General features: G+C 50.8%; 6 protein-coding genes across 6 annotated transcripts; 3 read left to right on the forward strand and 3 right to left on the reverse strand.

Moving 5' to 3' along the window:
- Positions 1–562: 562 nt before the first annotated feature.
- Aud_007570 (Zn(II)2Cys6 transcription factor) lies at positions 563–2,789 on the forward strand (the record flags this gene model as incomplete). The annotated part of the gene is made up of 9 exons (XM_043292460.1): positions 563–614; positions 689–708; positions 765–848; positions 923–1,233; positions 1,297–1,720; positions 1,775–2,084; positions 2,158–2,372; positions 2,421–2,484; positions 2,539–2,789. 9 exons carry the CDS (start codon positions 563–565, stop codon positions 2,787–2,789), a joined length of 1,731 nt encoding a protein of 576 aa, XP_043148395.1.
- A 408-nt stretch (positions 2,790–3,197) lies between these two features.
- Aud_007571 (uncharacterized protein) lies at positions 3,198–4,675 on the reverse strand (the record flags this gene model as incomplete). Its single annotated transcript, XM_043292461.1, has 2 exons — positions 3,198–3,545; positions 3,599–4,675. 2 exons carry the CDS (start codon positions 4,673–4,675, stop codon positions 3,198–3,200), a joined length of 1,425 nt encoding a protein of 474 aa, XP_043148396.1.
- A 382-nt stretch (positions 4,676–5,057) lies between these two features.
- Positions 5,058–6,233, forward strand: Aud_007572 (protein N-lysine methyltransferase family protein; the record flags this gene model as incomplete). The annotated part of the gene is made up of 2 exons (XM_043292462.1): positions 5,058–5,545; positions 5,606–6,233. The coding sequence occupies 2 exons, from the start codon at positions 5,058–5,060 to the stop codon at positions 6,231–6,233; spliced, it is 1,116 nt and encodes a 371-aa protein (XP_043148397.1).
- Positions 6,234–8,471: 2,238 nt separating this feature from the next.
- Aud_007573 (putative 2-hydroxychromene-2-carboxylate isomerase) lies at positions 8,472–9,308 on the forward strand (the record flags this gene model as incomplete). The annotated part of the gene is made up of 4 exons (XM_043292463.1): positions 8,472–8,546; positions 8,605–8,704; positions 8,763–9,046; positions 9,105–9,308. The coding sequence occupies 4 exons, from the start codon at positions 8,472–8,474 to the stop codon at positions 9,306–9,308; spliced, it is 663 nt and encodes a 220-aa protein (XP_043148398.1).
- A 150-nt stretch (positions 9,309–9,458) lies between these two features.
- Positions 9,459–9,947, reverse strand: Aud_007574 (uncharacterized protein; the record flags this gene model as incomplete). The annotated part of the gene is made up of 2 exons (XM_043292464.1): positions 9,459–9,571; positions 9,629–9,947. 2 exons carry the CDS (start codon positions 9,945–9,947, stop codon positions 9,459–9,461), a joined length of 432 nt encoding a protein of 143 aa, XP_043148399.1.
- Positions 9,948–10,807: 860 nt separating this feature from the next.
- Positions 10,808–11,661, reverse strand: Aud_007575 (lytic polysaccharide monooxygenase auxiliary activity family 9 protein; the record flags this gene model as incomplete). The annotated part of the gene is made up of 3 exons (XM_043292465.1): positions 10,808–11,230; positions 11,289–11,517; positions 11,570–11,661. 3 exons carry the CDS (start codon positions 11,659–11,661, stop codon positions 10,808–10,810), a joined length of 744 nt encoding a protein of 247 aa, XP_043148400.1.
- Between the last annotated feature and the right edge of the window lie 1,669 nt (positions 11,662–13,330).

The raw sequence follows: 13,330 nt of genomic DNA on the forward strand, positions 1-13,330 counted from the left end.
CCCTCTCTGAACTCTCAGCCTACGCAGGGCGGACTAAAAACGCGAGAACATGAATAGGAATGTAGGGAGCTTCTATTTGCTTGTATCTTATCTCGTAATTAGGTGATATTTGGGTGCCGCCTACTTGGGCTAGACTGTGGCTTGTTGAAGTCTATAGACCACTAGACCGAGGTTAAGGTCAGTTTTCATAAATCAGGAGGTCGAGAGAAGGCCAGAAGCGATAAACGATAGTCGTTTCTGCATTCTGCAACCAATTTCCAATTCTCGTTAGGGTACTCTTGGCTTATCAGGGGTCTGTTGACCAACGGGCGAATCGTGAGAGGATCTAAATCAAAGAAGAGGAGGTCTAGTTTACAGAGTCTACAGTCCAGCCTTCCCCTCTCACGTGTCTGGACAGACCTCAAACATCTCCAATCACTCGAAAATTCCCCTTCCCATCGTTTAATTCAGATGAACTTGAAAAGAAACGTTCCCCAGGCGTAAGGAAAGCGGCCGCGCACCTTTGCCTCGGCTGGGTTCTTGAAGAAAATCATGCTATTCAGCAATTCGTGTGTATAGCGCCATGAAGAGAACGGGCTCCATTGTCCTGGGCCCCAAGCCGACAAAGGCATGCGGTAGGTGGAGCTGAATTCTCATTATTCAAAGTAGATTGATTAGTGCTGGACAAAACTGACGGAATATGTTACAGTCAATTGTCGTAGGTTGAAGGTGAGGTTGCAACGACTGTCGACCAGAATGGGCCAATTGTACTGACGGACCTCAAGATGAAATGTGAAGTCGACGGGGCTCCTCCATGTCGTCGCTGTCGACATACGAACGCTCCATGTATCTTCAAGCCTCGATCAAATGTACTGATCCTGTATTTGCCTCAGTGCTTCCCTGGAACGTCTGAGAGATTCCATTGCATACTGACACCCTCTAGGCTGCGGCGGTCCAATCAATCCCAGAACGGTCACAGAGTGTGCAGGGCACGCTCGTGTATCATCCTCCGTCTCCCGATCAGGATTCTTCGTCTATTCTCGGGCGCCTGGAGCGGATCGAGTCGCTGCTAGGCATTGGCAAAGCTGCAAACACGGCTCCATCGCTGGCCGTTGACTCGGATCTGGAGGAAGAGCCTGACGATGTTTCTACTCGCGGACTTTGGAAAGCTGTTGAGCGTCTTAAAATCATCACCTGTCCGCCTCAGGACCAGAATATCTGGTCATATTCAATCGTCACGCGTTTATGGACCTCGTACGTAACTTAATGCTTTGTTTACCTTCTCCCTTCTCAGTGTGTGAACTGATGCAAACCTAGATTTCTGAACAATCTTCCATTACTTCATTTTGTTCAGGATCAAAGTGTCTTGGTTGCTCCTTCACCACTCTTGCTTGCTTCTGTTCTCTATATATCGGCGGTGCATAGCCCTCTAGCCGAGCTTGCTTCCTTAGCGGGTGGATATTTCGCAGCTACATGCAGTGCGATTGCCGAGCTTGTCATTCCAAGCGCAAGGCCTGGCATCTCTGGCTGGACCAGAAGTCATGTCTCCTCATCGTCAAGTGACGAGCATACGGTATTTCAGGATATTCTTGGCCTTATTATGGCCAGCCTAAGTTGCGAAGCGTACATTGAAACAACAGACAAGTGGATAGCCCTCGCATACCGGCTTCTACTTGACCACTGCCCTTCCGACCTGGAAGACGCAACATACGATTGGCGGCGTCTCTTTTCTGGAGTTCAGGTACTGTGCAGCGTGCATGCGTATAATCCCCGGCTTATGTTCTAATGTCTCTAGGTGATCGACATAGAGCATGCCTCCATGCACATGTGCTATCCCCTTCTTCCTAGACAGCCACCCATACCGGCTCTGCAACAGTTGGATAGCCAACATGACAGTGCATTTCGCGGCCTCTCGCAGATGATGCACCAAGGCCTTAGCCATTTCGTGGGCCGGAAACTTCCCACTATATGGTCCTTCGTGAGTGCAAGGGAATCGGATGCCTTGTCCTCGGTTGGGACACCTTTCACAGAAAAGGATTGTCAGGTTATTCGGCTGTGGGCCAAGAAGCTTGATGAGTGGCTGGTTCAATACAACGGAGCGTCGCGTAAGGCATTTCATTGCTGGACAGAACTAGCGATGGATGTAGCGAAACTAACGTATCATGCTCGTGTCCACAGAGCCCTCACCATCCGATCGTCAAGGTATCCTTATCCTCTTGCAATATCATCTCCACAAGCTCTACGTTCTATCAATCTACCATCCAGCTCGTGGCTTCGACCTGACCTCCGCGAACATCACCCCGAGCGAACGGCAGGAGCTCCTGATGTCGGCGCGCGCTGTCCTACGATTGCGGCAGGATGATTCTAGTATCTGGTCCAACTGGGATCTGATTGTAAGCATGCACTCACCTACCTTCTCAGGGCAAGTCTAACAAATCTAGATGATAACCTGGGCAGCTATGCTCCTGCTACGCGGGGTCGAGGACGGAATGACACATCAGGATGGTACAGTACGATCTAGCATGCATTGAAATCATATTCTAATACGGCCTGTTGCAGATCTCCGTCTGATCCAAACCCAGCTCAGCACCTTGAAACGTAGTGACCCGTCCACATTGAGCATCCACGGCGTCCTTGCGGAGCGGCTTCAGTCAGGAATCCAAAGCATGCATACCCCGCCAGACAATGGACCTGATTTTGCGTTCCCGGCGCCGAATATGGATTATTCGTGGACGATCTTTGATCAACAGATCATGAATCTAGCCAATCCGCCTTGGCTTTTTGATGACTCTTCCCTAGCGCCGCCATAAAGGCCAGTCGAACGATACCAGTAACAGTGACATCCAACCATCTGTGATATAAGGCAAGCTTCATGCCTCTGAGCAGGTATTTGAGGGGTTCGGGACTCCTCAAACCAAGGACGAAGCCGAACATAGCAGTGGAGATAATATAGGTGTTACTGTAAAAGATTATACATTGATCGTACAGTACACCGAGTGTGTAGCTGCTTGTTTTTCTTCTTGAGAATTGGGTATAAAGTAACTGATCGTTAATCATATCATAATGTACAATTTCAGGCTCAATGCCAAGGAACTGGCCATTTGAATATAAGCGTTTCCAGCCGCTTTCTTTATGAAATCACTGCCGCCAGTGTTCCTGGCATTTCTTAGCTTCCAGCCGAAGCCGAAGCGGTTCGGACAGCTCCTGCAGCAAGCGGGTTAATCTTCTCCACTTTGCCCGTGAGAAGAATTATCTCCATGACTGTGGGATGAATTTGGCTGCCCAGCAGCTCCCAAGGGGCTGCTTAGGACTTCGGTAAGGGTTTTCGGGGACGTAGAAAGGTCTTCGGACGCGCCAGCCGCTGATAGAGAGGAGGGTAGTGGTGGGAAAGGTTCTGTTTGGGAGGAATTCGTAGGTGGTCGCCAATCCGACTCGCGGCGTGCGACGCCTCCACGGGTAGGTGAAAGGGTACGGGCTTCATTTGGCTCTACAAGGGTGCGATCCGGGAATGTAGAAGGATCATCTGAGACACCAGGTGCAGATTGCGGATGAGATGATTGGAAAGGCTGCAATCCCGGGTAAGCATGAATGGTCCCAAACTTCATCGCGACCAGCATACCTTGTCTTTGCTTTGATCGAGGCCACGACTTGCAGCCAATCTTCGTGCTGCAGCCCGTTTCCGAGCTACGTTTGTTTCTTCCTCAAGCTCTGCTTGCTCCTCTTCTTTTCTCAGAACCACCAAGGACGCTGCGCCGTCATCACGAGTATTCTCTTTGTTAGGACTCCGGGATTCTCGTAACAGACTCTTTTTCTTTTTGGACTCCCTCGAAGCTGAGGTCCCGAAACTAAAGGTTCCCGACATGGACCGTTTTATCCCTGCAACTTTGTCGCTCAATTGATCGTCCGAGTCTAGTCCTGTTCCTCGGCGACTGACCCACGCCAGTGCAAATTCGTCGTCTAGAGGAACTGCATCTTCTTCCTCGTCGCTGGGAATCAAATCCCCTCTCGAGCTCAAGGAGTTCGCAGTCTCACGCGATGTCTGCGTGGCACTGCGGTATCGCCCGTTCTTGCTGGAGGAGTCCTGCTCCTCCGTTCCTTCAGCGGACTCCATGAGGGGTTCATCCTCGGGCACATGCCGGCGCAGCCCCGTAGGATGTTCCTGCAGATCCGCAGCGGATGGTCGATATTTCAGCCCTCGCGCACCCAGTCTCCAGGGAAAGCGCTCCAAGAACCCTAGAAAGGACGAGCTTGGAATCACAGTGGGATCATTTCGATTATCGGGTACCAAAACACTGCTCTTCCGTCTCGTACCTCGAGTACCGTAACTCATTTTGCGCTGTCTGCGTGGCTGTTCGGCGCCCCCGCGCGTCAAGCCGCTTCCCGCCAGCAGCCGGTCGAGCTCGTCCGTGCCCCATCCAAGTAAACTGTCGTTGGAATCATCATTATCCCAATCATCATAAAAGTCAAAGCTGGCTTCCGCACGGCCCCGTCTCCGACGTCGAAGATGGTCCTCCCGACTTGGAAGGCAGGGGGCCGTACATGCGTGCATGCAGTTTCCAATCGACGAAAGACAAGGTAAGATATAATGGTGCGAAAATGTATAGAGCCCCTCCTGCGCCGTCTCGTTCGCAGATTCCAGGTTGTGAGAGATCTGGTTGATCGTCTGGCGGACCCGAGGGTCTCTGGTTCGCATCATCTTGACGATAAGGTCTCCCCGTTGGGTAAGACGATCAGGCAACGGCGGAGGAGACTTTGTGCGCAGATGCTTCAGTCTGTCCCAAAAGAATCACATTGAGGTGAATCGATGGAAAGAACGACGTCGGCAGTTGGCGGCTTGATCGTCAGCCCCCATCGATATATCCATGCGAGGTGTAGATAGAACGCGATCGTTGGGATGTTGTGTGCCTCAATGCCTCAGGAATGAGGCCCCGCCTCCACTTTGCGATGTCATTTCAGCTCTTGGCGGGTTAGTCAGCGGCACGTGCTAGCTTATCAGTGTCTATCGTCCATATCAGTAAACATTTACCAGAATCTAACTCATTAGGATCGTCAATCAATTGTCCGTCTCTTGCCTGAAAATGGTATATTACATTCGTTTTCTTAAGACTCCTAGATTCCAGAGTCAGAAAGCGGGGCCCGTCACTGTAACTGCGCTCATATGCATCACCACCGATCTAGGAGATGCATTTCTAGCCCAAGATATCGATTTGCAGGTGACGGTGAATTCCAATGGCTCAGGCAGGACCCTGTATAAAGAGAGCCTACAGTGGAAAGCTGGAAAACGCGAGCTATTGCTATCGTTGGGTCCATTTTCCGCCAGACTATCCCAGGAGGCTATCGTGCTAGGAGTAACTGCAATTGACCCTCAACGGGCAGGCCCACCCGGTTCAGACCATCTGCTCGACACGTCTAAACTCCCTCTAGTCATATCAGGCTGGAGCGCGCCGTTTGGAGGGTCAGAGCCCCTCGCGGCTGAGAAGCTTGTCGAACGACGCTTCCGCCCGAAGAATCAGTTGGACCTCCGGATATGGGAGGAGACCGGCAACAGCATTGCCCGGCATATCTGGTGAGGCCTCTAAATCCGTATCTGATTATTATTCTAAGAAGATATATATTGCATCCGCAGGGATGCAGCTATCGCATCGGTGATATACCTTGAGCAAGTGACCACTAAGACTCCAGGGTCTACTACAGCTCCACTCCCGAGCCTACTACAAGGCCAACGCAGCACTCCTCTTCGCGCCATTGAATTGGGGTCTGGCTGCGGTATTGTGGGTATAGCGCTAGCACAGCTCCTCTCGCATTGCTCCGTTCTACTTACAGATCTCCATGAAGTGGAGGAGATTGTAATGAAAAACATAGCCGTCGCAAGGCCAGCACCATCGTCCCAGCTCAGATATCAACCACTTGATTGGGATGAAAAGCTGCCTAACGATTTATGTGACGGCCACATTGACCTCATTCTTGTCTCGGATTGCACGTACAATGCGGACAGCCTGCCCGCGCTGGTCAATGTGCTGGACCGTCTGGTCCAGATGTCGCCCGACGCTGTAGTCCTGGTGGCATTGAAGAGACGACATGACAGCGAAGAGGTTTTTTTCAGCTTGATGGACTCGGTTAATCTTTTCAGTTTGCATAAAGACACCATGCAACTTCCGTCTCAACATGACCAGTTTGACGATATTGAGCTGTACTGCTATGGACGAAAGGACAGAAAACACTCTGAACACTGCAAGCCCATCATGGCGAGCTGAAAGACACTTCTTTGTCGTGATTAATGCACTGATCAAACAATGAGTAACGAGAAAGCTTGCCTACCTCGCGGCGAACGTGTCAGCTGAGAGGCAAACCCGCATATTGTATGCTGACTCCGGCCAGCGTCTGGACAGACGTGCCTGGATGGCTTGTTTCGGAGTTGTTCTGCCAAATCTATGCCAACTTTCTTAGTTGGCGCTGTCGGAGAATACTCGTCCAAGCAAGCAGACAATCCCCACATATACGGTTTCAGGCTGAACGTGGCATCTACCTTCTTCGCTCGGCCACATCAAATTCAAAACAGATCTATTGATGAATTTCCGGGTGTGGCTCCTTACAATAAGTCGCATTGGGCCACAAAAGCGCGGTGGAATACTTGGATTAGACTAGTAATGATCCTATTCGCCAAAGTGTATGAGTGCCGCACGGCGTCCGCGCAACATTCAAATTGGATATTCGTTCGTGATTTTCAATTATTCTGTTTGACGACCTGCTGTTGCTGTGCTATGCCAGCGCCTGAGTACTGTAATTTGCACTTCGTTGTGCAACCTGCCATCCTCCAGCCGTGCAATATGCTCAATAAAGACAGCCAAGCTGGCAGGAGTCTCAAATGGAAACTCTTAATGCCTGGATCGAGAACGGTACTTGGATCCTGTTTCTCCAACACGTCGCCGAGAACTGGATCTGTTCCAGGATCGTGCATACTCGGACCGCTTCCGGCGCGACACGCGCGGTGCTGTCCCTCGGCTAGTGACGCCCATAATCTCACGATCGACGTTCGAACTGTTTTGTTGTTGCTGTTGCTCATCGTCCGTTGGGAAGTCTCCCTCTTCATTCGGGGGGTTGGATGACATTGCGGAACTGAGGTGGGACAACTTGTGGATCAATGCTATCAACAATATGCGAGAAACGAGACTGAGATAGTCTAGTAAGGGGATTCGTCGCTCGCGTGTCTTTTGGGGCCCTGGGGTCTGATATATCGTGGGCACCAGCGGAAGTGGTTCTGGGCCGGTTGCGCCACTGTAAAAGACTTGGATCATGATGACGATCCTGCGATGCAATGACGGAAGATCATACCCTCGATTCAATGAAGTCATCTTATTGATGCTCGCAGTCTCGATCAGAAAGGCCTCTTCAGCTTCTGTCTTGCTGTTTCAAGTCGTCCTTTGGTAATCCACAAGGACGCGGTCTTGTTAGGGACTTTCTTTGATGGCCCATCGCTTACCAGCTACCACTCTAAACTTGTTCTACGAATGCTAGCGCGTGCAGAGCTCAACTTTTATTTGTTGTAGAGGGCCACTGAATAGGTTACCGCTGGAAGAGCTGCTGCGGATGATCCTGATCCAAGCGTAGAAGATCTGCGCTGCATCAAGGGATTTGGTTCCTCAAAATGGTCTCATCTGTTGCCCTCAATGACAAACGGGAGATACTTGCATCTCCAGCAAGTTGTTCTGCGGACTTGGCCGTAAGCATCATATGAGTGGCTTGGTAAATACTTTGCATGGCGACGCCTCTCGGTCACTGTATCCTGAAAGGACTCCATGCCCGTGCCAGCGGACATCTCGGACAGCTTGGAACCTTCAAAGACCGTCGAGTTTACTGAACTTGTGCTGAGCACTTCAACGTGGTCCAGTCCCTCGGCACTTGCAAATCATGGAGGCAGTGAAGCTGGCCTGTTCAAGTATAGTATGCGGCCAAGACGTGCGGCTTGCAGTCAGCTGGTCATGAGAAAAGCGGGATGCGACAAGAAGGCACTATCTCATTGGCACAGTTCCTCTTCGCATCGCACTTCCTCATTGAGCAAGGAACAAGGAAGGAAGTTGTCATTTTCACAGGTCTTGTCCACGGTCTAAATCAACGGTCGGATGCATAATTCCGCGCTCAGGATTGGAGACTGCCTCCTCAAACGACCATCAGAGTGGCTAGCAGTGTAGAGGTATTCAGATGGCCATGGAGGAAGGGAAGTCACGTCCTGGAATTGCCAGAAAGTCTGTATACGAGCGTCTACATCAGAGAGGACGAAGTACTTCGTATAGGGTGTAGCATCAATGGTCTCAACCTCGGCAATCTAGTGGACGATGACTCAGCAGCATTTGCGGAGATGGAATCAAAATGCAACGACAATACTTTGTACTCATTAATACAGTTGGGGTTTGACGAACTATATAGAGAGTCCCGTCTGCTTCTAAATTTACTTGACAGAGCCGTAGTAGTCTGCGTTGCCTGGACTACACAGCATGGCCGCTCCCAAGATTACGCTCTACTTCGACATTGTGAGCCCGTTCGCTCATATAGCGTTCCATGTATTGAGAGTGAGTGATAGCATACTCGCATCTGACGTTCTCAGAGGTCACTAGTAACATTTCGAAGCACTCTCCCATATTTGCCAAGTGCGATATTACATATGTGCCCATTTTCCTGGGAGGGTTGATGAAGGCATGTGAAAATACTCCGCCCATCCAGATCAAGAGTAAGTCACTCTCCAGGGATTGTCTATGCTCGACTCGGCAGCTAATTGTGTACTCCAGACAAGGCACAATGGATCAACCAAGAACGGCGCCGCTGGGCCCGCTACTTCTCCGTTCCCATTGTCGAACAGACACCGGCAGGCTTTCCGCCTCTGACTCTGGCTCCGCAGCGTGCACTGTGCGCCGTCTCGCAAAAGGCGCCGGAACACTTTGTTCCCACTGTCGAGGCGCTCTTTCGGTCCTTCTGGGTTGAAGGGAATAGCCAGATCGGACAACCCGAGGGGTTCGGCCCCGTCCTGGAGAAAGTGCTCGGCAAAGAGGGCGCAGAGCAGATCCTCAAGGCTGTATGTTGATTGCTGTTACTGCGTATCGTATTCCGGCGTTACTAAATATCCGTAACAGATGAGCCAAGATGAGGTCAAATCGCTCTTGTCGGCCAACACAAATCGTGCGTTCAAGTCCGGTGCCTTTGGACTTCCTTGGTTTGAGTGCACAAACTCCAAGGCTGAGACAGAAGGGTTCTGGGGAATCGACCATCTGGGCCAAGTCGTCGACTTCTTGGGACTGGATCGCAGTCAGGACAAAGGTTTCCGGGCGGTGCTGTAGCATGTAGATAGTGTCTAGTTTGTCGCTTTTGGGTCGTCCATTGTGGTCATTTCGCAGTTAGCGATTCTGCTTGCCATTGGTATCGTAGCGGGGCGGATTATCACTTGAATGTTATGTACATCGATTTGCTTATATGAGGCCTCCGCAATGTCATTGCTGCTTCGAAGGCCGCACCGCATCGCTCTTGTGCTTCTCCTGCAGAAACTCGGCGATTCTCTCCTTTGGCAGCTCATCAATCATGCGAGCTTCTTGCGGATCGCACTCTGCCTCATATTAGCCCCATCAACCGATCAATCAATCAAATAACTAAGCAAACAAACCTTCAACCCCCGTACCCGTACTCTCCTCCGCCTGTTTACTCCCCATCGTGATTGAGTAAGCCGTATCGCGGACCTCCCGCACAACATCCCCAGTCGACACTGAACCGGCTTTATTTCTGATCTCAGTCATGGTCGTCCCCGCCATGTTGCTAATATGATTCCCCAGGTCAGCGAGGGAACTCGCTGTCGCCGAGTACGTATCCGCAGTCCTAGACGCCGCAGGCTGAGTCGTCCCGTCCCGCCCCTGTTCCTCTGCTTGCCGCATCCTGGATTCCATTTCCGGGTGTTGTTGCGTATCGCGCGCGGAATCTGAATCCATTTTGGACCATCTGATTTAACCAATTCTCTCAATCGATGGGGATTTCTTTTTTTTTCTTTTCTTTTTTGGATGTTGTATTGTGGGTATAGCTGTATATGAATATGAATATAAATATGGAAGATATGGGTCCATCGGCCGAGCCGATGACATCAGCCGCGCAGAATGTTCCAGGATATCATCATGTCACAACCCATCAGCCTTATGGATTTCCCTGGAACTATTAGCCGAGTTAGCACGGTGGAGCAGGTATTTTCGTGTGTCTCTTATTCGCCAGGTTGGAATTTGTTCAACAAGCATGCGCTTGTGGGCCCATGGGCTTTTGTCACTGGCTGAAGTCATACAGCCATGTTGCTCTTGGTTAGGCAGCACCATTTTTCAATCAAGCAGGAAAGATTGCCGTTCTTGGTGATATCCGTCTTTAAAATGCTGGTCCATATTGATGAAGCAGGAACTTCGTAGTTCTAGTTTATATATCTTTCTTCCTCCAACTGGCATCTGGGACCAAAGAGTCGCGCATCTAAACTCAAAAGTCGACTATATAAATTCGTAGATCACGCCGTGAGAAAGGTACAAATCGTTCCAATCTTCGGTAGGTGATTTTATGCTATGGAGAAGACATAAAAACGTATCATTCAAGTAGACTTCGTGGAGAATATATACATTGAAAAGATTCAACCACAATCATCAAAACAGTACCATAATTGACAGAGAGGGAACTAGGATAAGAGCTTTGATTCAGCTTGTCCTCGGCTGTCTTCCAACTGTGCTCTCCTCGCCTCAATGAGGCCACCATTTAGCCAGCTTCTGGCAGCCTGTGTCTTGGCGGGCGATGGAGAGCAGAAAATGGCTCGCTGCGCCTTTTAAGCCTGAAACAATGCAGGACCAGGAATAGGGTATCCACCGCTCAGACTCGAGTAGATGTCAAACTTGATGCCAGGATCAGTATTCTTGTACAGGGACTGGCCGGGGGTTCCGGATCCCTGAGCACTGCCGCCACCGGTGATCTTGATGTTGAAGCACTGGGGGTAGTTCTGAGCCCCGTTCAGGTTACCGCCAGAGTGAAGGGCGATGATCTCGTGACGGAGGACGTAGTTACCGGGGGCATAGGAGGCAGGAATGGTCACCGAGGCCGTGTTGTTGTTGGCGATCATTTCATCGGCAGCCCATTTACCCGGTGGGCTGGAGCCGTCGACCAAGCCTCGAGCAGCAATCTTGACGAACTTCAAGGTGGTCTTGTCCACGGTGCTACAGTCGCCGTTGCACGGAGCAAGGTAGGTAATCAACTATACTATGTTAGCCTACCTGCTCTATATGTGTGTTCTCTTCTCTTCGACCTCATACCGGTCCATGGTGAGACTCTGGCCACGTCGTCCACTGGAAGTCGATCTTTGAACCAGCTGCAACGGTTGCGGTCAACTTGCCATTCTTCGCGTTCCTGTGGCAGATAATGTCCGGAGACTGGTAGCCGGTGCCGTCCACAAATCCGAGGTCGGTGGCGGTGGTGGACCAGGCAATTGTGTCTGGGGGGTTACTCATGTAGGGGTACTGGTTAACAAGGTACCCTCCGTAGCTGGAATAGGTGTTAGCTGTTGTATCTGCCATTGTGTGGTTCAAGTACATACTACTTCCCACCAGCAACGATGCCAGAAACGTAGCCGTGGCCCGCCACAAGTGACGCTGAGGCCAGAAGGCCAGTAATGGTGGACAAAATCATGCTGTCAAATGCAAGAAGGTAAAGTTCACACAATAAGTTGAAGAAGCAACAGCCAATGATTAAAGACCTGCTTGATCAGGGGCGTCTGGAGCTAGAAGCGGTTGGGATGAGCACAGAGAACAGAACAGCATACAGCAACGAGCGACTGCTCAGGCCTTTTATAACCATTCTGAACAGCTTCGGCCCCTCGACCCCTGTGATTATCAGTACTGCATGGTACGAGTTCCCCCACAACCCCCTGAAAGTGACCTGGTGGGCAGCCGGCATGACTGAAGAAATTATCCCGGCCCTCTGATACAAGAGCTCCTGAATTACCAGATTCGCTTCTTCATCTTCGGCAGATAGGAATACTAAGAGTAATCCCGGCGCCAATGGATGCATGCATGCATGGGTGCCATGAATCATTGGCTCTCCACAACCTTGCAACCCGGGAATGTTCCCAGTCGCCGGCCTCTTTGGTCTCTGAATGCATTCTACCATGCAGCCACAGTCCATGCCTTGGTGTTTCCTCAGATCTTGCTGCTGGAACCGTCCAGAAACATCAGACGCATCAGGATCTTTCCCCCTCCTCCACTGTGGATATCGCTCTTTGATTTAGTGGGGACCCTCGATAGACCGAGTATCACGTCTCAGCAGCAGCGAAGCCAGAACTCACAAACCGCATAGTGATCCATCTATCATCACAACGCACAATACGACAGACCAGCGCGACAGACTGAGACTCCTTGGTCATCTGACTGACTAGTACACCATCCAGATGTTTCTCTTTGATGAAGAGGAGGCGCTGGGCATGCCGCACAGAGCCCAGCCAAGAGCTCCCTGTATGGAAAGTGACGATCCCCCAGGTTTTGCCGGACACCCGGGCCGACGGCAATATACGAGCCAGTGGCACTTTTGCCTTGGGATCCGTGCCTGAAACGGTTACATCACAGTTCCTTTTGCTGTGTTGGGCTCTAGGCGGCTCAGGCCGAGAGCAAGGAGGGTATTCCATATATAAGTGGCCTCATCTGCTGGCAATTTGCCGTGCCTTGAAGAGAAGTGATTAGCGTTCGATGTCCCAAATATTGTTTTGATTCGAGGATGCTCGAGGATGCTTACTTTCACTGGCCGGGTCCTGAGCCTCTATTTTGAATAAAGCAGGCGCTTGGCCGGTGTTGACCCCGACGGACTCTACAGCAAGTGCATAATTGATTCATCACCTGATACCAGTAAGTTCATTACCGTGCAGACAAAATCCTTATACGGAAGCCTTCATGGCCGACTGTCAGCGATGACGATCGCCGTCTTCCTGACTCGCTGAAATAAGAGGGAGGCATTGGAGTCGAGGGGTTCATGTTTCATCAAACATCTGCCAAGACGTAATATAGCCTAAGTCAGTCTGTCTCTGATACGAAGTACTGAAGATCGTGGGACGTGGACAATAAACTCGACACTGGAGAAAAGGTGAAGATCCAATGAAAAGCGATCTTTTTGGCCCACGTCCAGTCAACTTGTGGTCCGCATCAAGTTGGAACTTGGAGTCCAGTCATTACTCAGTATTCCTCAAGGCCAAGTAGATAGACACACACAAGTAATACGTCGCACGAAGCCTCACCATAGCCGTCAACAGTCTAGACAAGATCAGCAAGCGATCCCTGTCCAGTTTGTACCGGATCCTGTCAGTCCCGTA

This window comes from Aspergillus udagawae, assembly GCF_001078395.1.
Source record: "Aspergillus udagawae IFM 46973 DNA, scaffold_5, whole genome shotgun sequence".
Classification (NCBI taxonomy): Eukaryota; Fungi; Ascomycota; class Eurotiomycetes; order Eurotiales; family Aspergillaceae; genus Aspergillus; species Aspergillus udagawae.